Genomic DNA, 24,994 nt, shown 5'->3' on the forward strand with positions numbered 1-24,994 from the left:
AGATGTTCTTGCTGCCTCTTCCGGCTGCCGCGCGAGTAGCCGTCCGACATCTGAGCGTGAAGCGTTTGTGGGCACCCGGTTCAGCCGCTGCAGACATGACGAAGGTGAGAGGCCGTGGCTTGCCCCGGGGCCGCCGCGAGAGTCCTGCCTACGGGCGACAGGGACTTCGGGGCGGGGCGAGGCCGCGCTGTCCCGGGCTTCGGAGCCAAGTCGCAGACATCGACTAAAGAGACAATACCTTGATTTTGCCGAGCTCGGCTTTGGCAGCCGACTGCGCGGGCTGCAGACCCCCCAGTATTCTACTAGGCTAGTGCGGAGGATGCGCTCTTCCTTCTCTTGCTTGAAAGTGCTAGGATCCGAACTCAGCACTAGAGATTGATAGCCATAGATAGATAGCTACCGTTAGCTGAGCTCCAACTCTGTACCGTGCCCCTATTTTGCTGTTTGTTCAATCCTCCCAGTAACCCGGGGAATGACCGCGCCAGGATTGTTTCCACCTTAGCTAGGAGGATGCCCAAGTATTGGTGAGGTGAAATGCCCTAGAGTCGGATAGTCACTGGCCCCGGGTTCCGTACCAGGACCTCCCTCCTCTGCTGAAGCAGAAGGCCAGGAATACACAGATTATCCGGGAGTAAACTACCTGGAAGGGCTTCTAGAGAAAAATAACGTCTCTCTAGGGAAAAGGGCTTTGCAGGGAGATCCGTCTGTTCGTGAGATTAAAAGAAGTGTCCCGCAGAAGAAACCCCTCTTCCACCTAATTGAGCTCCAAAACATTGTGAAGGTCACTAAAATTTGGTCGTGGGGGGATGTGGAAAGGGGAAACGGCTCGGTGGGAGGAGCACACGCGAGGGAGTCAGGCTTGAGGGCCAGCAGGACTGTCCCTGGCTAGTAGTATTCTGCATGGGGCTTGAGCTCAGGGTGGCCGAGGGACCAGAGGTCTGTCCCCTGTTCTTTACAGTAATATGGAAATACATCCTGCTCAGGTAACATGTGTGTTCTGTCTGATCAGTTCCCTACTTGGTTCTCTGGAACCAAGGCTGCAGTTGGCAGCCTTAGAAAAGTTAGAAGCTGGGAAGGTTACCAACGCAGAGGAAGCCTTTTTTTTTTTTTTAAATAGAAAAGACAAGGATGATTTTGTCTAAGTTACCAGTGTGATTTTGTAGAAAGCACAGAGGACAGTGTCGGAAGGCATCTGGATTCTTGACCAGTTCTGTTGCCCCCAGGCTAGTATGTCAGACCTGGTTTCGGTTTCCTTATCTGTCAAGTGGGAAGACTACCTGTTTTTTCCACCTTACAGAGGTGCCCTAAGTCAGAGCACATTTTTAAAGTCATAAATTGCTGTGCAGAGGTAAGCAGTGATTCCTAGGTTTACTTCCTTGTTTCAGGTGTTTGGAGTCTGGGGCTCAAGGAGATGAAAGGATAAGCCACTAAGTGCTGATGGAATGTTGTGTGTCCCTGTCCCTCCCAGTGAAGGTGCATCCTTTTCCTCTCTTCCAGCCTATGAGTTGGCCAGAGAACTTGTTAGTATCTGCAAGTGCAGCCCTTGGCTTTATCGAGATAGTATCCCAGAATATTGCACATTTTTGCATTTGAAGGTTGTAAGGGAGGGAAAACTTACTTCTACTCACCTAGATTCTAGGCTGAGCCTAAGAATGAAATGGACCTAAAACAGATTATATTAACGAGAGAAAGGCATACAAGTTTTACTTCATATTTTTATGTGTCCAGTCTTCAAAAGGGAGAAAACCCGAAGAAGCCTATAGGCCCCAAAGCTTATATACCTTTTTAAACAGAGAATGAGAAATTGTGGGAATGTGATTAGGCAAAGGAGCCTAGGGGCAGTCAATTGAGAGACAGGGACTAGGAAAATATGTGGGGGAAACTAAGGGAGGCTGAGGGTTCTTTTAGTAGGTTTGTTTGTACAGGTCCATTTTGGTATTGACTCCCAAATCCGATGATAAGAATGTTCTCTTGCTGGTGCAAGGAAAGAAACTTTCTCATAGGAAATTTTATGACCAGCTTTTGGATAGAAAGGGGGAGAGATCAGAGAGCCATTTCTGCATCTGCTGTTTCTTAGCTGCCTGCACCTCAAAGTAATCAATATGCCAGACTGGCATATTTTAGGGTGGCATGTTCTGAATCCCTTCAGTTCAGACTTGGTTACAAAAGGGAATTGTTTTCTTAAAATACCTTTCTACTCTTCTTTATTTGAAAGTGAAGGAAAAGCCCTCTGTGTTGTGAAAGCTCTTGAGAGGGACCATTAAGACCAGGACAGGTAGTAATTTGGCTCTTGTATTAGGAGTTTGAAGCACATAGGCAGGCTATGAGTATAGTTGACTGCTCAGCACCTGCTGCCTTTTTTGGCCTTGTTCTTTTGTCCTTGAGGGGGACACGGTTTGGTTGAAATGATTAGCTTTTTCTGGAATTAGGGATCCCTTGAGTCCCTCTCTGGGATCTACTCTACTTATATACACCTTTTTTCTCTTTTTCTCAGGGCCTTGTTTTAGGAATCTATAGCAAAGAAAAAGAAGAAGATGCACCTCAGTTTACAAGTGCAGGAGAGAATTTTAATAAATTGGTGTCTGGAAAGCTGAGAGAAATTTTGAACATGTACGTATTCATCTTTGGATTTCAGTTTTTTAAATGCCTGAAAGTGAAAGAGAATGCCTTTTCTATGCTGGTGGAGGAAAATGCACAGAAATACACTGGCCAGGATGTTCTTGGTGAAAGTGAAAGTGTCTGTGGACTGCATATCGGTACTTTGTGGTTCACAGTTCTGGGAAATCAGGCTACTTCAACCAAATCACCAGGGTATTGCGAGAGGCTGACCCAAAAGGATCTGGAAAGTACCAGATTTCCTCAGTCTACCCTCCTGGCTTCAGTTCATCTCTCCCCACCCTACCTCCCACCTGCTTCCTACCAATGTCTCTACCTCTTTAACTCCTCTTCACTTTGGGGCAACAGCCTGTTCTGGGCTAGATCAGATAGCCTCAGGAGGCTGCTTTGTAAGCTTTGAATTTCAAGGGCTTCTCAGATCTTAAAGTACTCGTGAATTGCCTGGGGGTGTAGTTAGAATGCACATTCCAGTTCAGTAAATCTGGTGGGGGCCTGAGAGTCTAACCACTCTTGAAATGGGGAAGGTAGGAAAAGGTTTGCATTTGAACTCCTTCTCAGCTGCGGGCCGAAATTTAACAGAAACAGTTGTCAACATAAGCCATTGCAACTGCATATTATTTGAATTACAGATAACCTATTAGTATCTGATAAATGTAGCCTAATAATTAGAATAATTGTCTAACTATTGGATGACAGAATTTGCATCCCCTGTCAATTACCAATCCTTTACCCTTCGACAGCTCCCTGAAGTGCTTTGATTAATTCATTAATTCCAAAGCTAACCTGTACAGAACAGCCTGGCCTTCCTGACTGCATGGTACCAGTGCATCCAGTTCTCAGGCTGTAATTGTGTATTGCCAGCTGCTTTGTTTGGAAATTGCCTGGTATCCCATCTGTAGCTAAATCACAAAAATCCTCCAAGCTAAATACAGTGCAGCCAAGTCAGCCACTTAGGTTGGTGCCTTGCATCTTTTATTAGATTTAAGATTGAGGTCAGCCTCCATCCAGTGGTCAACCTTCTCTGCATTACCCACCCATGGCACTGCTTTCTATCATTGTTTTAAAATAAGTGCATTAAATCTAATCTGGAAGTTTTTGAGCTAGAATTAGAAGTGCTGCATCTGAGAATCTGAGATATTTCTGAAAGAGTTCTGCTTTTGATAACATAAGTAGCAAATTTGCAGAAGCATCAGACCACTGTAATAATACAGTTGGTTTCTGTCACTTCACAAGAGGACAGAGCAAACTATAATTTTTAACACAATTATTTCTTTTTGTTTCAGATCTGGACCACCCCTGAAAGCAGGCAAAACTCGAACCTTTTACGGTTTACATGAGGTATGAGATGAAGATAAGGTTTATTTGGCAAACCCTCAGTGAACACCTATATGTGCCTAGTACTTTGGCTGTACCATTATACAGAAAATTGTGTGTGGGATTATGAATTAGTTTTATCCTAGTATTAAGCCACAAGCATTAGTTAAATTGTAAAGAGGCAAACTGCTGTCGAAAAGTATTGCATCTCATATTCCTCAGTCTATAGGCTTTCTCGGTTCAGTAGCCCTGTCTTACAGAAGCAGACATTTGCAGGATTGTCGTCACTCAGCCTTTCCAACATGCAGTTGTAAAACTTTACCAAGATGTCAGGGCTTAAAAAAATTAAAACAACCAAATTTCTTGGTGAGTGTTGTCCTGTGCAGAGATTAAGGTGGTTGTGTGGGAGGTCATATACCATTTCGTGCTAGAAATGGATGCTTTAAAGATTAAAGTGGCTGACTTTTTGTATTTTTTGGAACAGGACTTCCCCAGTGTGGTGGTGGTTGGCCTTGGCAAAAAGACGGCTGGAATTGATGAACAGGAGAACTGGCATGAAGGCAAAGAAAACATCAGAGCCGCTGTTGCAGGTTCTTTAACTCTTAAGTTTACTGTTGATAAAGATTCCTAAGGGTCACTCTGTAAGATTATCAATCTCAGCTCTTTTTGTCCTCTTACCATCATTATCCTTCCCACATTCATACAAATAACTCTCAACAAATACTCAGTTTTCCTTACCCAGCATGCTTGGCCTTACTTTAGATATAGAAGGTTAGGTTATGGAATTTCATTTTTATATTTCTTTAGCTTGTGTCTCAGGTTTCAGTACCATTTGTTCCCTCTTGCAGTATTTGCCTTAGAACTCTTTTTTGCCAGAAAGTCCTGGGGGGTAGATTGTTTTTTTTCTTTTTTTGTAATGTATCCATGCTGTTGCCCCACTTTTAAATCACATGGAGTCATAACTATTTACAAGTCAGAGAAAATGGATGCAAAGTACAAGGTGCTTATTTATCACTAGTTACAGAGGTGTGTACCTGTCCCAGCTTGTCACATGGACAGTTTGAAGAGTTGGAGTAGGTGCCTTTGGGTCCTGTCAGAGCTGAGTGGCAGGATGAGGCCTTCATCGAGGAGACTGTGGTTAAAGAAGCTTTGAACACCGCTGAGGCGGGGATCATTAGCTGGATTGTGCTGTGACCCCACATATATCATGTGTGCTTGTTAAATTTACTTTCAAAGTTCATGTTGGGTGATTATTTCATAACTTTAATTTGGGGAATTTTGCTGACCTGATCTTAATAAACGCTGTGTTAATAATGGACTTTGCTCAGTTCCTTAGATATAATTTCAGTATCATCACTGCTCTCTCATTTTTAATCTGGCAAGCTTCTAGTGACTGGGACACTTCCTCAGGGAACCCTAGTGTTTCAGAAGTGGTGCTGGTAATAGCGGTCACTTCCTTGTGAGTGAGACCAATCATTTAATCCATCATTCTTTCCTCCCACTACCATGTGAGGTAGACCAATCATTTTATCCATCATTCTGTCCTCCCACTACTATGTGAGGTGTGTGCGTGTCCTCACTGTATGGAAAGGGAAGAAGTGAAAGCTCAGAAAGATCAATGTCAGGGCCAGGATTTGAACCCCAATCTTCATGTTTTCTCAGGACCCCACCCTAAGTCTCTGCCTTCTGTCCTCTGAGGGGTCCCTGACTGACTCTGGTTTTCTGGTTCCTCTGCTCTGTGAAGCGGGGTGCAGACAGATTCAGGACCTGGAGATCCCGTCCGTGGAGGTGGACCCCTGCGGAGATGCCCAGGCGGCTGCGGAAGGAGCGGTGCTCGGGCTCTATGAGTATGATGACCTGAAGCAGAAGAGGAAGGTGGTGGTGTCAGCCAAGCTCCATGGAAGGTGACGGCTCGAAACGAGGACCAGGTCCCTTCGGGTGCTGACGGCACAGCCTCTTGGACGTGGCTGCCTGCCTTTCGGCATCCGGCACTGCCTCGTGGCTTGTCTGTGGCTCTCTCAGGGCCCTAGTTAGTTAGGAGTATGATGACTCTGCCTCTTTTCTGCTCCTGACTGTTCCTGGGTGTGTTTCCCTCCGACTCTCTACATCCCTTTTCCGTGCTTGCTGGCTCCTAGGGAACTATTCCTGGTTGGCCCCCTGAGGAGGGATAGAACAAGATGACGGAAGGGTCCCAGAAGGTTTTAATGCAGATCGTTTCCATCTACCTAGCACCTGTGGGCTCTGTGCTAAAGGCCAGAAATAAGCAGATGCTGGGATCCGGTCCCTGCCCTCCTAGTCTAGTGGGGAGACTCAACTTTGGGCACATTTTTTGAGCCCCACTTATACTCCAGCCCTGTTCTGGGTTCGGGAGCACACAGTGTGAGACCCTCAGGAGACGTGGCGGGGGACAACGGGGGTCTTGTTGGCACCTGTGATATAGTGAGTGAAAATGAGGGCCCTGCGACCCGTCAGCCTGGCTTTGAAGCTGGCTCTCACTTTGAGGTTGGGTGACCTCAATGAAGTGACAGAAATCATTTTCCTCTTTGGTTGAGTAGAGTTGTGAATCAGATCTCATGGGACTTTTATGATCAAAAGGCAAAACCCATCAAGTGTGCACATGGTAACAATGCGTGTTGTTTTGTCCGTCCCCACACCACGTGTGTTAATTCCTGTGGTGTGCAAGAAGAGCCAGGGTCCTGGAAAGTTGGCCCACGTCCTTTGTTTTCAGGTTGAAGCTGACCCTGATTTCCGGCAGGTCAGAGTTCAGGGTCCTGAGCCAGGCAGGGAGAAGGCAGGAAGCTGGCAGTTCTCCAGCAGGACTGAGCAGGGGGAGCTCATCTGCAGTCATTCAGGCCTTTCTGCGAACACTTCTGCTGTCAGATTGGGGGGCAGGTTTAGGGCTTCAGTGGTCCATCAGGCCAACCCCTTTTTCATACAGAAGAGGATTCTAGGTCTTCTCTCACTCAGCTCAGTAGGGGTCGTGTTTTCTGGTGTTTGTTTTTGGCCATGCCATGAAGCATGCCTGGCCTTAGTTCCCTGACCAGGGATCAAACCTGCGCCCCATGCAGTGGAGACTCATGGTCTCAACCCCTGGACCCACCAGGGAAGTCTCTCCAGCTCTTTATAAACCGTAACAGCTGCCTGCCTGGTTCAGATTACAAAGAATAAATTTGGGCCCCTCTATCCATCACTTTTCGTTTGTCTTCAGTAAGAGCCCTCCTCGTGGGCTGTGGTCAGTGTTCTGGAGAGGCTGTCTGACGGTGACCTTGTGCTTTCTTCTGCCAGCAAGGACCAGGAGGCCTGGCAGAGAGGCGTCCTCTTTGCTTCTGGGCAGAACCTGGCACGCCGCTTGATGGAGACTCCTGCCAACGAGATGACGCCAACCAAGTTTGCTGAAGTTGTTGAGGGGAATCTCAAAAGTGCTAGTAGTAAAACAGACGTCTTCATCAGGTAATTCAGGATTATACCATAGAGTCATATGATGTCAGAGCCAGATGGAGCTTCAGAGATCCTAAACTCCAGCTCTCTCACCATTCAGAGAATTAACTTGAGACCAGAGAGATAAAGTGACCCTCTGGCAGCCACACACAAGTAGGGGTAAGGGTTCTTCAGTTTGAGATTTATTTCTGTCATATCTCGCCTGCTTTTGACAGTGTTGTGACTTCACACTACATTTTGTATGTGTTTTGTAGCAGCTTCATTGGAATATAATTCATATAACATGTAATTCACTCATGGAAAATACACAATTCAGTAATTTCTAGTCTATTTACAGAGTTGTGCTGCCATCATTACAGTCAATTTTAGAACATTTTCATTTCCCTGGAAAAGGAATCTTGTGCCCACTCCTCATTTCCCTTTTCCCCAGCCATCAGTTCATAGACATTTGGGGTGTTTATACATTTTGGATGGACTTCCCTGGTGGCCCTGATGATAAAAGAATCTGCCTGCAATGCAGGAGACCTGGGTTTGATCCCTGGGTTGGGAAGATCCCCTGGGGAAGGGCCTGGCAACCCACTCTAGTATCTTCGCCTAGAGAATCCCCATGGACAGAGGAGCCTGGCAGGCTACAGTCCATGGGGTTGCAAAAGAGTTGAGTGACTAAGCACAGCACATACTTCTTGGACTGCAAATAATGCTGCTGTGAGCATTTGTGTACAGGGTTTTGTGTGGACATGTGTTTTCATATCTGTTGGGCATGTACCTAGGAATTGAATTATTGGATCTCATTGTAACTCTATTACCTTTTTGAGGAGCATACATATTGTGTTTAGTTTTGGTGAATTCTTTCTGTCTTTTCTCTTTTTTTGACATAAGTGAATAACATGTACCCTCTTGGCATGGAATGAGAATCTGCCTGGTAGATTCCCTTAGCTAGATCAGATACCCGAGCTGGTGTTCCCTGGCTGTCCTGAGGTTTGTTGTCTGCAGCCTTGCTGTTGAAGCTAAAAGCCTGCACCTCTGGGCTTTCTGCCCTCCTTGGGAACTCCCCCTAATCTTAACCAAGTCTGAGTATTTGGGGATTAATAATGAAAGTAACTCGATAGATATTTGCTTCACCTAAAGAATCCTTTACTATCAAAGTTGCTAATCAAGGGTGCTTCCATTTAAAAGGATTCTTCACTATTTAACTGTGATTAGAATTCACATGTTTTTCAGGGAAACTCCTGTGATCTAGATAAAGAAAATGTGCCGTCTGTAGAAAATGCAGTGTTGGAGCTTGATACAATTTCTAGGATGGTTGCTGTGTATTCTGTGGCAATGTTTAGTCTCTAAAAAGGTGTCTTAGTGAAGACTGTTCTTTGTTTTATTTAAGGAGACACCAGAGCTACGTTTTGTCAGCAGATCGTGGCCATGTGGCCACAGTAGCAGCACCTCCTGTACGCCTGGAACTTGGCATACAAAGATGGGTGGTAGTGGTTCTTGTCCTCAGACAACTCAGGGCTTTGCAGGAAGGAATAGGAAGGGAAGTGGTATAGGGGGTGCTGCAAGAGCAGAGAGCTGGGGAGAGTTATGGAAGAATTGAAAAGATTTGGCAACAAAAATGGTGCCTAAGCAGTCAGGGAGGTGACGAGAGAGCAGGGCAGAAACACCTATGCAGTGGCCTTGGGAAACCACAGGGCTTAAGGTGGAGCAAAGGGAACTCAGCCAGAGATGGGGCAGGTCAGGTGGGCAGAATGTAACCTATTAAATTGAGGCAGCTGCATCCAGCTCACTCTAGTGTTAGGTGGGTGTAAATCAAAGAAGTACAGACTGTGCTTCCAGAAGGGCGGGACTTTAATAAAACATCAGGTACTAGGTTTGTGATTAAAAATGCCTAGATTATACAGCCTCGCTTCTTTTGAAGTGAGTTTCTTTTAATTGTCATACCTTCCATTTTTATATTCTTTTCCCTCTGAAGCTGGGTGGCCATCTCTCTATGATGAAGTTCTAGTTGAATAGTTTCAACAAATTTCATTCACCTGCTTAGCTCCTCTGGCTAGGCAGGTGCCAGAGGAGCATTCCCTGAATGACGTTGTTTCTGGTCTGTCTGTAGGAGGGTAGAAGTCTTCCCTTGGCCTAATTATTGTGGCCAGAAATCAATACAAAGCTCTTTTGTGCCCCTAGCCTTTGACTATGCACTGTTACCTGACATCATTTTACATACCATACTTGAATTCTTCTATAATTCTACAAGTAATCTTTTGATGGAGATGTCTTTCTACAGCTAATCTTTTGAAGGAGGTGTCATTAATCTTATTTTGTAGATGAGGAAACAGATTCAGAATCAAGTGACTGGCCCAGGAATATATAGAAAGCAGATAGGAGGTGATAATGGAAGCATTAACATGTATATATTTTCAGAACTTAACATGTATATATTTTAAGAGCTTGTATGTTATACTGTTTTTTACACGCAGATGAGTTTATTCTAAGTTATTGAAATAGAGTGATGTGTATTTACATTTTTCATTTCCTGCCTTGTAGACCCAAGTCTTGGATTGAGGAACAGGAAATGGGATCATTTCTAAGTGTGGCTAAAGGGTCCGAAGAGCCTCCAGTCTTCCTGGAAATTCACTACAAAGGCAGTCCCAATGCAAGTGAACCTCCGTTGGTGTTTGTTGGGAAGGGGATTACCTTTGACAGGTACTTATTGTATCCATGCTTTGTATTTTGGTGAATGCTTTGTATGTAGTTGTATTATTTGGTGTGTGATTTGCTTCAGAAGTATGGTGTTCGGTCAGATTTTATGTGTTACTTTAAATGTATTAGGTCACCACTTATAAAATGCACACTGTGTGTCAGAGGCTGTATTAGGGCATTTTACATATATTAGCCCTGATCTTACCGCAGGAGCTAGGCATTGTGGATGTTCTGCAGGTGAGGCAATCATGACTCAGAGAGGTTAAATGATTTTTTGAAAGCTCAATAACTAATAAGAGTCAGAAATCAAACTTAGCAATGTGTTTAAAATGCCTTCAAATACTTCTACCATACATTTTGATTCTCCTATGGGGATGTTAAAATTTCCAGCTGGATAAGGTGAGGCAGCTGTGTGGATCATACTGTCTTCCCTTTGCTTACTTCAGCTCACATTTTTTGCTGGCCAGTCTAGCTTTCATTAATCTCCTTAAACCAGTGGTCCCCAACCTTTTTGGCACCAGGGACCGATTGCATGGAAGACACGGACTGGGGGGCTGGAGGGGTGGAGGATGGTTTGGGGATGATTCAAGAGCATTACATTTATTGAGTATTTTATTATTACATCAGCTCCACCTCAGCTTATGAAGCATTAGATCCCTGAGGGTGGGGGATCCCTGCCTTAAACCATAAGTGTTCCTTAGAAATGGAAGCTCACTCTGGCTATTTCAACCAGGGAGAAACTGAGTTGGAAAAGATGGTGAGTCAGTATTTCCCATGGAAAGCATTTGCTACAGAATACTGGTTTCTGGGATGCTAATTAAATGTGAGACTTGAAAAAGATTACTTGATTAAAAGTCTAGGTTAGATAAAACGAATAAGTTTTTTGTTTTGTTTCAACTATAGTACTTCTTGGGGGTATAGAACACAACATTTTCTAAATCTTTTTTGTTTTTAATTGAAATATAATTAACATCTAAATTTCCTTTTGAAGAGAACTTGTATCTCAGGAAATCATGGTCCATAGAAACTGCTTTGGAAAATGCTGCTAAAGATCTATAAAATTTTGATGTCCCCTAGTACGTTTTTGTATCCATTCAAGAACTCCCATCTGAAATGTGAATGAATCCTGCCCTTACAAGAGAGCTTCTAGGTACTGTGATGCCTCTGTCCTGGGCAGATCTGACCGCCAGACTGGTCTTCTTTATACTAGCAGACTGCAGTGCCTCCTGTGTTTTCCTTTTAGTCGTTCACTTTCTCTCTTTTAAAGCATTGGTCTCCAGATGATCATTATGTGGCCCATCAGTAAAAGATTGGAGCTCATACCAGTGAAAAATATGCATATATGTTTATATCATATGCATATACTGTTGTATTAAAGTGTGTTTTATAAAACACTACAGCAGAGAATTCCTTGGTGGTCCAATGGTTAGAACTCAGTGCTTTCACTGCTGGGACCCAGGTTCAGCCCCTGGTCAGGGAACTAAGATCCCACAAGCCCCATGTCACAGCTAAAAATAAAATAAAAATAAATGAAACATTACAGCAAATAAAAATTAGAGAATGAAAGTTGTTCTTAAATGTCTTGCTAATTGTGACAGTTTTATACTATCATTGGGGTAATGTCAATGCAAAACTTTTATGCTCAGGGTGAAGTTGTTTGTTGATTTAAATCTGTATTTCAACTTTTTGTTATGGGGATATTTAACAGGATGCTCAACCTAGTCTTTTTGGTTTAGAGAAGCTTCCTAGAAGAAGTGACATTTTTAGCTTAAGATGTGAAGGATAAGGGAGTTAGTTCTGTGGGGAGTAGGTCAGGGAAAGAGCCAGGTGTAGGCCGTGGATGGGAGGAAAGAGGGGAAATTCCTAGTGCTGAAAAAAGCCAGGGCGGCCAAAACACCACGTGACTGGGGCAGGGGTCGAGGCACAGCTGGAGAGGCTGGCAGAAACTGGGTTGTTCTGGATCTGGTTAGATTTTGGACTTCGAACAGTTGAAAGTAACTGAAGGGTGTCTAGCAGAGGGAAAGAATGACATTATAAATAAATATATTTACAGTAAAGTTCACCCATTGAGTGTTCAGTTTTCAGCCATTAAATGTTCAGTATAGTGAGCTTAACAAATGTGTGCACCCCTGCAACAACCAACTCTATCATGAAAGTAAAACATTTCTCCAAGGCCCCAAAAACTCCCTTGGGAATTTTCGAGAGTGCTCTTATGCACCCATCCCCTTTCTCACCCCCACCTCAGATGACTGGTCATCTATCTGCTATTGTAGGTTACTTTTGCCTCTTCCAGAAATTCATTTACATGGACTCTTTTAATAAAAGACCAGCCTGTTTCTCAGCATATTACCTTTGAGATTTAACCATGTTGTTGGTCATACTCCATTGTAGGGAAATACCAGCGTTTGTTTATCCAATCGTTGTTGAGGGAAATTTGGGTTGTCCCAGTTTTGAGTTATTAATTATAAAAGCCAGCATCATCTGTAAGCCTCTGTGTAGATATGTTTGTCTTCCTCTGAGTTAAGTACCTAGGAGAGGAGGGCTGAGTTGTATAATAACTACATGTTTACTTTACAAGAAACGACCAAGCCTTTCCAGGGTGGTTATGCCATGTTGCATTCCCTCCACCGGTGTACCAGGTTCTAGTCGTTCCCTGTCCTCTGCGGCACTTGATGGTGTCTGTCTTTCTAGTTCTAGTCACTCAGGGAGTATTGCCTGGAGAATCCCATGGGCAGAGGAGCCTGGTAGGCTATAGCCCATGGGGTCGTGAAGAGTCGGACACGACCGCAAGGGCACATTCTTTTGTTCTTTTGCGTTTCTCCAACTAATGATGTTTAGCATTTTAAAAATGTGCTTATTAGCCATTGGTGCATCTTCTTTAGTGAAGTATCTCTTCAAGTCTTTTGCCCTTGGTAAAACACATATAGGAGTGTTTGTCTTACCGAGTTATATGTTTTTTAAAATATATATTCCAGATATATATCCTTTAAAGTGGTGTCTTTTGAAGAGTAGTTTTTATTTGCAGTGAGATATAGTTAGCAATTTTAAATTTTATAGTTTATACTTTTTTCTGCCGTGTTTAAGATATTATTATCTATGCCAAGTATTTGTGTTCTTCAGTAAGTCTTAAGGTTTTAGGCTTTAAGGCTGTGATCTATTTTGAATTTTTATATATACTTCTAAAAAGCTTTTGAGGTTCTTCTGCTTATCTTTTTTTTTTTCATCTACTTGTAAACATTTCTTAGTTTTATGGGTAATAAAGTGAAGGGGTAAGACTGCTGTAGGACACTTGGATGTATAGGAGCTAGGCAAGCATCTGAATCATCAATGGTGGGTGCCTCAATGAAGATGGATGTAGGAGAAAAAAAATGGATGGATTGGAGGGGAATCTGAAAAGTAAGCACAGATAACTGGTGGTTATTTGGAATGATAGTCCTCTATAAGAGTGGATCCCCCTGAGTGGAAGTAGCCTAAAAATAGATAGAAGGACCAGTGTGCTCCCCTTGCCCCCATGGGGTTATCTCTGGACTTCTTGGACCAGGAATGTACTTTCGTTATTCTGAGCCAATGGATAATCTTTAATTCTAGGTGTGTAAATGACAACCATCTAACTATCAAGTGCTTTGGAGGTGAGTGAGAATTAGGGCTTGATTTCTAAGGTGAGCAGATGTCAGAGCAAGGAGTTGAGACTCTCTCACCAGGGCAGGTCAGCAGCAGAATCCAATTAGAGCTCAAAGTCAGAGCCCCTGCCTCCTTGCCCAGCCTGTGAAGCAAGTCGCCCTGGCTTCCTATAAACCAGAAGCAGAGAAGTCACTTGGTTCCAGAAGTCTGTTGGGCAGTGGCCTGGGTTTCTTGTGGATTGAAACCTTTCTCTGCCCCTGTGTGTAGGCACTGTCTCAAGGCTTTGGGCTAGTGTCTTCCTCGTGCCTGTGGGTTGTGTTTTGCTATCTGCAAGATCTGGTGTACCTTGGGTCTGTCAGTCTTCCTAGGAGTTGAAAGGGGATTCTCCCAGTCTTCTGTGAATTTGTCTGTTTTCCCTAACAGCTTGTGACCTTCAGGTTCAATAAGTTGATCACTTCATAAAATTTGCTGTAAAGACAAATCTACGTGAGTCTCCAGAGCTCAGATGGGATTTAAGCAGTGTTGACTGTATGATGTAGTAATGTTTCCAGTGGCAATGCTAACATTTCATTCAGATAGAAATAAAATGAACCAAGATACCCTAACTCCCCTTATTTCTGGAATTACTTTGTGTCTTTTATAAAAACCACAACATTATCTTTTTAAATGGTGAAATCATTCACATTCTCAATTAGGAAATTTCTTTGTGCTTGTATGAGCTAGTTCACTCCATACTTTTTAAGAGTGCTTCTAGCCCCCTCGTTTGCTCTTAACATGGCACATTGTCCTTTTACCCCAGTGGTGGCATCTCCATCAAGGCTGCTGCAAACATGGACCTCATGAGGGCCGACATGGGAGGAGCTGCCACTATCTGTTCAGCCATCGTGTCTGCTGCCAAGCTCGACCTGCCCATCAACATCGTAGGTGCGTGGACGGCTGTCTTGGAGAGCTTCTAGAATCCAGTCAGGTGGTAGAATGGAGACAACAAACATGGTTTCCTTTAATCTGAAAAGATGAAGAAATGGTTTTTAAATGGTTTTCATCAGGCAGAAGCTCTTTGTTTAGCTAAGTGTTGTCTTAACTGACAGAGTTAAATGTATTCTGCATTATAGGCAGTAACTAGAATTGATTGTTTTACTTCTGCAAAATGTGGTTAGCAGTCAGGGGCACATAATGTCAAGTTTGCAGTTTACTCCAACCGAAAATGCCCGATAAGTAGGGTAGTGATTATCTCATAGGGTTGCAGCCGATTAAACACCTTGACATGCAGAAAAAGTGCTTGGGACGGAAAAAATCCTCCGTTTGCAGCAGCGATTTTTGTAGTTCAGAATGCCAGACACAATGCTGGAGGTTTGTCATGGGTCAGAGAGGGATCTGGAGGTTGGGACTTAGATTGAATTGGCTTGCCCAGTGTCACCTCCATTGCACAAGAAAGTTGGACTATGGTCCAGGTCTGTCTCACAGGTGAGTCACAGACATCATGATAAGTCACCCCTGCATGCTTGTGCTTGTATTTCCTGAGAACAGAGACATTCTGTGTAATGATAATACCATTATCATTCCCAGGGATTGATACAGTAACCAAATTCACACTGCCCAGTTGTCCAGAAAATGTTAGTTTTATGTGTGTGTTATATACACAAGCATTTCTTTCTTTCTATTTGGTTTTGAAATCTTGGAGCCACTCAAGGATCACCCCTTGCATGTAGTCATCGTGTCCCTTTAATTTTCTTTACTCCAGAACGTATTCCCGCCCCCTGTCCTTTTTTGCCCCTTTCTTGGAAGTTTTTAAAGGTTCAAGCTTATCTTGTGATGTTCTACAATTCGGATTTGTTTGGTTATTTCTTTATGATAGAATTAGACTTCTTTGGAAAGAGTGATGTGTGCTTCCTGTCACTGGTGCACATAATGCCACCTGAGTCATTGGTGATGCTAAACTCAAATATTTAGTCAAGGTAATGTCTGTGACTGGCATCTGTTGAGGGTCCACTGTGACCTCAGTCCCATGGGTGGCATATTTGGCCATAGCACACTCCATGTTCCTTCATGTATTCTTTTTTTTTCTTTAAAAACAGGTTTGGCTCCTCTTTGTGAAAATATGCCCAGTGGGAAGGCCAACAAGCCTGGGGATGTTGTTAGAGCCAAGAACGGGAAGACCATACAGGTTTGTAGGTGGAAGACACAGCCTCTGAGTTTTGCCATTCCTTGCCTTGAATGGGTGCAGAGTGCGGGCCCCATTTAGGGAAGGGCAGTACCTTTATTATGAGTAGCTTTTCTTGCAGTCAAAGCTATTTCTTTATGGGAATTTTAAGATTGTTTCCCCTACCTTACTGTTCCCCTACTTTATGTATGCTGTACACACAGCTTATGAATTTGCAACCAGCCCTGCACAGCAGGGCAAAGCGGGAAAAGTACAAGCTGTTTTCCGGATACGCCTTTGATGTGGTAACTTTTTCCATTTAGTGAAGTGTTTGAGAAGAAAACAGGTCCTGCACCGTGGGCACTGCATCTGGGGAGGTGGCGGCAGGTCCTTCGCTGGGCCCATGCACGCATGCACTACACATAACGACTAAGCCTATTTAAAAGAAGAAATATATCTAATATAGCTGCAGTTGCTGCAGTTGCAAGAGTTTCCTGGTCTGGAGATCCAGGCTGCTGCTTTAGTGTATCTTTCTTCAACTCCTTCACCTTTTTGTTTTTGAAAATCTTGATATTTTCCCCCTCCTGTTATAAACGTAATGGTAATGTGAACTAGACACTTCTCTTTATTTCAGCCTCCAAAGTCATCAGCATTTGGTCATCAGCTCTGATACAGGGATTATTAAATTATATTTGCTCTTCAGAGTAAATATATTCCTATTTTAATGGTAGTGTATTTTTTATAATTTATGACAAACATCACAGCAGCATTTTTATACTTCTAAATTGAACACTGCTCTGAGTGTCTAGATTTTGTATTCATTGTTTGTATCATCTTATCCTTTTAGTCTTCTGACCTTCCTCTTTGCAGGTGGATAACACCGATGCTGAGGGGAGACTCATCCTGGCCGATGCGCTCTGCTACGCTCACACTTTTAACCCAAAGGTCATCATTAATGCCGCCACCCTGACAGGTCAGACAGTGTGCTTTTCCTGCTTTTGTTTGAAGAAAGTCTCATTTGTTGCCTTCGAGTGCACACATTGTACTCAGGGCATTCATTATTTTGCTGAAATCTGGCAAGCTCCATTTGTATTCAAAGATCTTTCACCAAAAGAATTATTCTGCAATTGTAAACTGCTTTGAATCTTAGGTTTGTGGTTTCGAAACATCCCAGGCTATACTTTAAAAAAAAGAACAAGTGGATCAGATCAGCCCATCCACAGTGACAGCTAAAAATGATACAAAGCAATGTTTTCTGTTACGGTTGCCATTTGATACAGCTCAGAAAAGATTAGTGATAAATTCCCAAATCAGTAGTTGCTTTTATTAATCATGATGAGCTACCCAAGTAGCTCAGTGGTAAAGAATCGTCTGCCAAAGCAGGAGACTCAGGTTATATCCCTGGGTCAGGAAGATTCCCTGGAGAAGGAAATGGTAACCCACTCCAGTATCCTTGCCTGGGAAATGCCATGGACCAAGGAACCTGGCAGGCCACAGTCCATGAGGTGCAAAAGAGTATTTGGCCCCGGAGTGTTTTCTGAACTTTCGTATTTGAGTTTATACAGAAATGAAAACACTGGGGTGAGGGGTGGGAATGGCAGGGTCATGTATCAGAGACAGGGCTATGTAATGTGTTTGTTGTGTGAAGCATGTTGACTTTAAGGCCAACACGGGGATGACTCCCAGATGTGCTACTTCCTAGGCCACCAGCCTTGGGCTGGTTCCCTGACACCCTCAAACATCAATACATGGGGACAAGTCTGTTTACCTCTCAGAGTTTTGAAGATTGGAAGGAGTTTCTGAAAAGCCTCCAACAGTTTACTTTAGGGATTCATTGTGTCTCTAGCTCTTTTAAGATTAAAATTTAGATCATTTTCATCTTTGATTTTAATTCTCCTGGTAATGGGAGCCTTTAACAGGAAATCAGTTCATGTTTCTTTTTCATGTGATTCTAACAATAGTCCATATATTGATCTGCTAAAGAATCCTTTTTTTTTAAGCTGGTGTTATAGTATTTTTATGGTCTTCTGTCTCTCTTCAGTTTAGTAAACACTTAAAGCTGGACAACGGGGGTTCTAGGGCTGGTGTTTGACGTGCAGTGCTGAGGTGGGTGGTAATACTCCCTTTCTGTAAGTGAGGAGTCACAGTGCCTCCCCGCCCCTTCCCCATCCTTTTTTTTCCCCAAGCTTGGGGGTATGAGAGGGTGTGAAAGTTGGATCTAGATTACTAAGGGCAGCCTGATAGGTGAGCCTTCAGGTCACCCCAGCCGTTGTCCTCGCTGAAGGCTCTCGATGATTCGCTTTAGTTCCCCAAATACTGATTGAGCACCTTTTGAGTTCCAGGATCTGGGATTCAAAGGGGAGGGTGAGAACGTTTCCAACCGGAGTTCCTAGAAGGAGAAAGAACATAAGTTTTTAGAGAGAAAAGACCTCATTTTAAAATTTGTGCTGCCTCTTAAGAGCACGTGACTTTGATAGTGTCTAAGTGGTCTCATCTGTAAAAGTGGTATAATAGCACTTCATTGGCAGGGGCAGTGGGAGGTGGGGGGCGCGGTGTGGTTGCCTGTGAAAATTAAATGAGATGATACAGGTGGTTGCGCCTGGCTTGGCGCACACTGGACTGATGTTATTGACCTTTAAAGAGCAGGCCTGTAGCAGACTGTAGGAGCAGTGGCTGCTCAGTGGGTGCCATTCAGTCATGGTACCTCTCATTTTCTTAATGCCTGTGCTTAGGATGGAATGAGAGTAGTAACTTCAGCACCTTCCTTGGAGCTTTGATGTTTCTTCCACACTCTGAGAAATTCTGGTAGCATAGATGAGTTAGTGTTTAATACAGCTTTAAAAGTGCCTTGTAGAAGAAAATGGGAAGAATGCCCCCAATAACGGTACTTCTGAAATTGGTGGTGGTACTAGTTCTGTGATTGGGTAGAAAATAATTGTTTTCTGAGATATGTAATGAAATCATCTCTAGTGCCTGTTGGATCACAGTAAATATTTGTGTCTCCCATTTTCTCTTCCTTTAAGAGAGGATATCAGATCACATTCTTGTTTGTGGCCAGTGCGTATCTTCTTTCTGAGAAATTCAAACACTGATGGAAGGTTCTTGTGGAGTTGATAGGAATGTTTTAAGGACAAGTGAATAAATACAGAAAAGGTCACTAACTTGAAAAGTAAAGCATTCATGAGTGTGTATGTGTAACTGAAATGTATCCCACCCAGTCATATAGACAGACCACAGGCAGTGAGTAACCAGCACCCACCATAGTATCTGGGATGTGGTAGGTGTCATGAATAGTTATTGACTCAGTTGGCCCCTATTTAATTCCTTTGAGTGGCTGGGAATATGGAGGTGGGACATACAGAGGTGGGGCCCACATTCTTTGGGCAGTGGCAGTCAGCAGATCATCACACTGACCAGCATAGCGGAGCCAAGTTAAAAGGAGTTTGCGAGAGCCTGTGTATCTGGGAATTTGACTGGTATGGGAAGTCAGGCACTGTGAGAAGTGCTGCTTGAGCTGGAGTCTGAAGGAGGAGGCATCACTGGGTGGAGAAGGAAGAGCATCCCACAGAAGGCACCCCTCAAGGTTGGGGTGTGGGGATGGTGATAAACAGGACAGAGAGGAACAGAGTGTGGCGGGGTCAAGACACTTGGGACCCACATCCTGGTAGGCACCAGTGCCCTGCTGGCCTTGGCGTGTTGTGGGATTTAGTCTGCAGCCAAGTGCAGCAGGAAGCTATGAGTGGGGATGGTGAGATAGTTTGCTCTGCGAAAAGGTCCTTGGCCAACAGTGTGCCAACCACAAGGGAGAGGGACCAGGGAGAGGTTGGCAGGCCAGGTGGGCTGGTGAGCAGTGTGTGGTTATTGACTCTAGATGTGTAAGTGTGTGTGTTAAGTGTGAGTGTGTTTGACTTCAGGATTATCTGTTGCATCTAGAAGTGCAGGTGAAACAAGTTTGCCCATGGCTTGATAATCATTGATGATGGTTAATGGGTACTTGTATGTCCATTATATTATTCTCCTTGCTTTATGTATATTTGAAGTTTTTGACAGTACATTTTTTTTAAAACTATCACCATAGTCCAGTGGTAGATGATGGTGGTAGCCATGGTGATGGGAAATGGATAGGTTTGAGAGATAATCGGGAGGTAGAGTAACAAAAGCCCAAGGAACAAATGACCCGAACAGAGTTGCCCAAATGTCATGCAGAGTCACGGGCTTTTACAAATGGGTCACTGTTATGGTTGCAGTAGCATAATGGCTAAAGATACAATGTACATATCTTAATTCAAAAATACTATATTGCTGAAAAGTGCTAATTAACCATCTTTTAAACCTTCTGTGCGTCGCAGTGGTAACGTCAAAGAACACTGATCATAGATCACAGTAACAAATAAGTGAAGAAGTTCCAAATATTGCAGGAATTACCAAAATGTGACAGAGACACAAAGTGAACAAATGCTTTAGGAAAATGGCTCTGATAGGCTTACTTGACATAGGATTGCCACAAACCTTCAGTGTGTGAAAAATGCAGTATCTTCAAATTGCAGTAAAATGGAGTGTAATAAAATGAGGTAGGCCATTACCTCTACACAATGGACATATAAAATAATTAAGAATACTTCTAATGAATTTGTTTATAAAAGAAGACTAAACATTTAAAGCATAAGAGTAGGAACATGTACTTGGACATGTACAGTGTGGTCTTAGTTATGGGTTTTTGTTTTTAGTTTAGAAGAAATTTGGAAAGAAATATTAAAAATCTGTAATGGTTATCCCTGGGATGAGATAATTGGTGATATCTGATGTTTGCTTTTTCCTTAATAATTGAAGGTGAATTCTAACTTGAGAAACTAAAAAGCTATTAAATATATACAGTAAGAATTTGCCAACATCATCTTTTTTGAAAATGAGGGAGACATTAAAATAGGGTTAAAGGCTAAAGTTTTGGCCTGCACAGCAGTAGAGAAATCCATCTCGCCAGAAGAGGCCGGATGCTGAGCTGAAGGGCTGTGTCTTGCAGGTGCCATGGACATAGCTTTGGGATCTGGTGCCACTGGGGTCTTTACCAACTCTTCTTGGCTGTGGAACAAACTATTTGAGGTAAGAATAACACAGAAACACCTAAATTACGGAGGTGATTTCATTCCTTTAGCCTTAGAATGCTGTATTTCTTCAACCCTGAGTTACAGGGATTTTTATGCTGTAGAATTGTCTTTGAAATGATTCCATAAACTCGATTCAATGTGCTTTTCTATAAATACTTAAAAATGATAAATATGATGCCACATTCCTTCTCAGAATGAAGTGAAAATGACTTAAAAATATCCCTGATGTAGAAAAGGATATGAGGACAGCTTTGTAAAAGAAGGAATGGCCTTTTAATGAACACGTCATGAGTCAAATAGTAGTATGTAAATAGGGCTTGCTCGGGTTCCTTACTGGACAGTGAGGAGGACAATTTCTACTGCTGTGCTCTGCACCTCCTCCCAGCCCTTTCACAGCAGCCTCTTCCAAACAGCAGTTTCCCATCACCACTCCTAGACTCTTCACTGCCATCAGCTTTCCCCAGTGACACCGCTCTGTTAGCCTCCCTTAGCTTATCCAGAGGCAGCGTGTACCTCTGGCCTCTTGGTGACACCCTGCTCTTGGCTTCCACAGTGATCTTCTCTTCTGGTTTCCTTTCTTGATGACTTCTGTTTCAGCCTCCTCAGCCAGCTTTTTCCTTTGTCTGGCCCTTTGGTTGACTTCAGTCCTGGACCTCACGCTCTTACTCTGCACAGTGTTCACCGGGAATCCCATCTATTCCCATGGCTTCAGCTGGCACCTCTCTGGCTGCTGTCCATTCTGAGCCCCAGGCCCTGTGCATTCTCTTGGCTATGAAACAACTCCATCTGGCACCTCATTCTTTCAACAAGTAATTAATGGGAGCTTACTGTGTACCAGCAGGGACAAATACAAAAGGTTCCTGAATACATTGTTTCTTGATGTGGTTTAAGGTCCTAAACTTCTCTTCCACTCTAAACTGATTCCCTTTCACTTCTGTCATCTTGCCATTGTGAAGCCCCTCTCTATCATCTCCAGGCTCTGGGAGAAGCTCAGCCCTGTTACCTCCTTCCAGGTAGTATGTGGGGCCTCTCCCCTCCTCTGTACCAGGCACACACTGTCCCTCTCTATCATAAACAATGAAATAACAGTCAGCAGTTTATACAGCCTATATACCCTCTCTTCCTGGAGGTAGTCACTTTCAACCCTTGATGGATTCTTCTGTTAGTTATTCTTCTGGAGTCTCAAAACAACAGCTTACATTGCTGCTTCCTGACTTTTCACTTTTGGCTCTTTCCATTGACCATGGTGTATCAAAACAACCTTTACCCATTTCTCCTACTAGCCTTTAGGCCCTTTGATGACTCAGATATTAAGTATCTTTAGATCCCCAAACCCTGTTGGTGTTTAGCAGTTCAATAGATGATGGATGGATGAATGAATGTGTAAATGACATGAATTAATGAGGTCACCTTATCTTAGTATCTGGCCTTTAGTAGTGCAGTTCTAGGCACACCAAGGCCACAAACATCATGAAGACTAGTTCACCCTAATCAAACCAGCAAAGCCTGTCTGCACTACAGGATACCAGCTTATTCATTTAAACTGAGACCCATAATATTAGTTTGATAATTTCAGCAAATGCCCTACAGATATGTAGGACTGTTCTATAGCATTCCTGGCTTCTTCTGTAATTCTTAAGCTTTTTAATTAATTAAAATAATTCTAGAATTTGTTGTATTTATCATGTTTTAGAGTAACAGGTCAGAACCTGCTTCATCTATTCTGCCAACTATCATACCTATTTGTTCTCTAGGCCAGCATTGAAACAGGAGACCGTGTCTGGAGGATGCCTCTCTTTGAACATTACACAAGACAGGTTATAGATTGCCAACTTGCTGATGTTAATAACATTGGAAAATATAGGTATGTAAAATAAGCTATAAAAGTACATTTTTACAATCATCATTTGCCAAAATGAGCATTTTCAGTTTTAATCTCCTTTCACAAAGGTTTAGGTATCCAGTTTCTTTTCAATGTAGTGCTCATAAGCACTAGTTTCTCTTATTTTCAAGATGTTTCCCAACTGGTTCTCAGTTTTTGCATTTTCAAATCTAAAGGTCATTTTAAGCAAATGATAAGGGAAGGAGATGGACCATATGGTTATTACACAGGAAAAAGAATCTATCCTTTATGCTTAAAGCTGTGTCTAAAGATAGGCATTGATTTCTGAGTTAACTTCTTTAAAGGTCTCATTGGCTTGACTTTGCTCTCTAGTCATAGAAGCCACTTAGCAAGAATGGAGGATCTTAATAGAACATTCAGTGTACATTTAGTGGGGTTAGATGTTGATTTTTGTCTTTCTCTGCAGATCTGCAGGAGCATGTACAGCTGCAGCATTCCTGAAAGAATTTGTGACTCATCCTAAGTGGGCACATTTAGACATAGCAGGTGTGATGACCAACAAAGATGAGGTTCCTTATCTTCGCAAAGGCATGGCGGGGAGGCCCACGAGGACCCTGATTGAATTCCTGTTTCGGTTCAGTCAAGACAGTGCTTAGTTCAGATGCTCTAAAGTGCCTTCATTCTGTCTTAAATGCACAGTGGAACTTCAGAATACTTTTGAATGAACAGATAAAAATCTTTTAAGGGAAACAAAAGATGGTATTTAAAAACAGAACGAAATGAAATTTGTATGCCTTGATTTTTCATTTTATGCAGAGATTTATAAAGGTAAAGCTAGTATCTTACTTGGCAAAGATTTTTAAGATAGTCTATAAACTGATGATTTTTTAAAAGCTATCTAATCACTTTTCACAGTATATGTTTTTAATTGAGAGGCAAAATTGTATTTCAGATTTGTGATGCTGAGAATATGAACAAACTGAAAGTTGCTGTGCAATTGTCAGAAACAATAAATCCAACTTTTGGTGCTCTCTGGTGTGGCTCTCATATTCACTTTTACTACTATAAAACCCAGTGATGCTATTCATATAATTTGTCTCTTCTGGCTGTGTTACATAAACGAATTAAATTGGGATGTGGTGAAAAATGTATTTTCTCAATGTTAATAACTTTGGGGTACTTAGTGATAAATTTGTGAGTCAGGTACCATTACCCCCACATTACAGATGAGGAAAACGAGACACAAGAGAGGGTTAGTAACGTGCCAGTGATGTCACCAAGCTAAGAAGTGGGACAGCAGAAATTTAAGCCCAGTCTGCTTCCAGAGCTGGCATTCTTGTTTCACTGTAATGCTTGCTTTCACTCCCGGGACTTGAATGGATGTGGAATTTATTTGAAATAACTGAAATAAGAAGGCCATAAAAGGGACTGTGAAAGGGTAAACTACTTCCACCACCTGGAACTTCAACCAATCAAAATTCCATTTGTGCAGATTTAGAAGAAAGCTCTCTTTTCTACATTTGTACTGAGTGAATCAACTTATCCAAAAATAGTATCTTTTTTTGACTTTGAAAATGTTTGAGTTTTTTTTTTTTAATTAGAGTCATTTTGAGAATCTTGAGAGTCCCTTGGACTGCAAGGAGATCCAACCAGTGCATTCTAAAGGACATCAGTCCTGGGTGTTCACTGGAAGGACTGATGCTGAAGCTGAAACTCCAGTACTTTGGCCACCTCATGCAAAGAGTTGACTCATTAGAAAAGACTCTAATGATGGGAGGGATTGGGGACAGGAGGAGAAGGGGATGACAGAGGATGAGATGGCTGGATGGCATCACTGACTCGATGGACATGAGCTTGAGTGAACTCCAGGAGTTGGTGATGGACAGGGAGGCCTGGCGTGCTGCGATTCATAGGGTCACAAAGAGACACGACTGAGCGACTGAACTGAACTGAGTATTTTAAAAACTTGATATGTAAATGGATGGTGGTTGTTATTCAGTCAGAATTTGCTCAAATTCATGCCTGTTTAGTCAGTGATGCCATCCAACCATCTCATCCTGTTACCCCTCTTGTGCCCTCAATCTTCTCCAGCATCAGGGTCTTTTCTAATGAGTTGGCTTGTTGCCTCAGGTGGCCAAGTACTGGAGCTTTGGCATCAGACCTGCCAGTGAATATTCAGGGTTAATTTCCTTTAGGATTAACTGGTTTGATCTTGCTGTCCAAGGGAGCAAC

The 24,994-nt window shown here is 42.9% G+C and overlaps 1 protein-coding gene across 1 annotated transcript; it reads left to right on the top strand.

Annotated features, from left to right (window-relative positions):
• On the top strand, positions 1–23,783 carry LAP3 (leucine aminopeptidase 3). Its single transcript, XM_068975208.1, has 13 exons — positions 1–104; positions 2,495–2,610; positions 3,900–3,954; positions 4,415–4,520; positions 5,675–5,834; positions 7,216–7,380; positions 9,898–10,056; positions 14,474–14,598; positions 15,750–15,838; positions 16,685–16,787; positions 20,835–20,914; positions 22,674–22,783; positions 23,229–23,783. Exons 1-13 carry the CDS (start codon positions 3–5, stop codon positions 23,416–23,418), a joined length of 1,560 nt encoding a protein of 519 aa, XP_068831309.1. The 5' UTR covers positions 1–2; the 3' UTR covers positions 23,419–23,783.
• The last annotated feature ends 1,211 nt before the right edge of the window (positions 23,784–24,994 follow it).

Source organism: Capricornis sumatraensis, chromosome 7 (genome assembly GCF_032405125.1).
Source record: "Capricornis sumatraensis isolate serow.1 chromosome 7, serow.2, whole genome shotgun sequence".
Taxonomy (NCBI): Eukaryota; Metazoa; Chordata; class Mammalia; order Artiodactyla; family Bovidae; genus Capricornis; species Capricornis sumatraensis.

Coding starts and splice junctions, on each gene's coding strand:
- LAP3 (XM_068975208.1), top strand. CDS start 3: ATGTTCTTGCTGCCTCTTCCGGCTGCCGCGCGAGTAGCCGTCCGACAT. Junction 4,521..5,674: donor CATCAGAGCCGCTGTTGCAG/GTTCTTTAACTC, acceptor TGCTCTGTGAAG/CGGGGTGCAGACAGATTCAG. Junction 16,788..20,834: donor TAATGCCGCCACCCTGACAG/GTCAGACAGTGT, acceptor TGTGTCTTGCAG/GTGCCATGGACATAGCTTTG.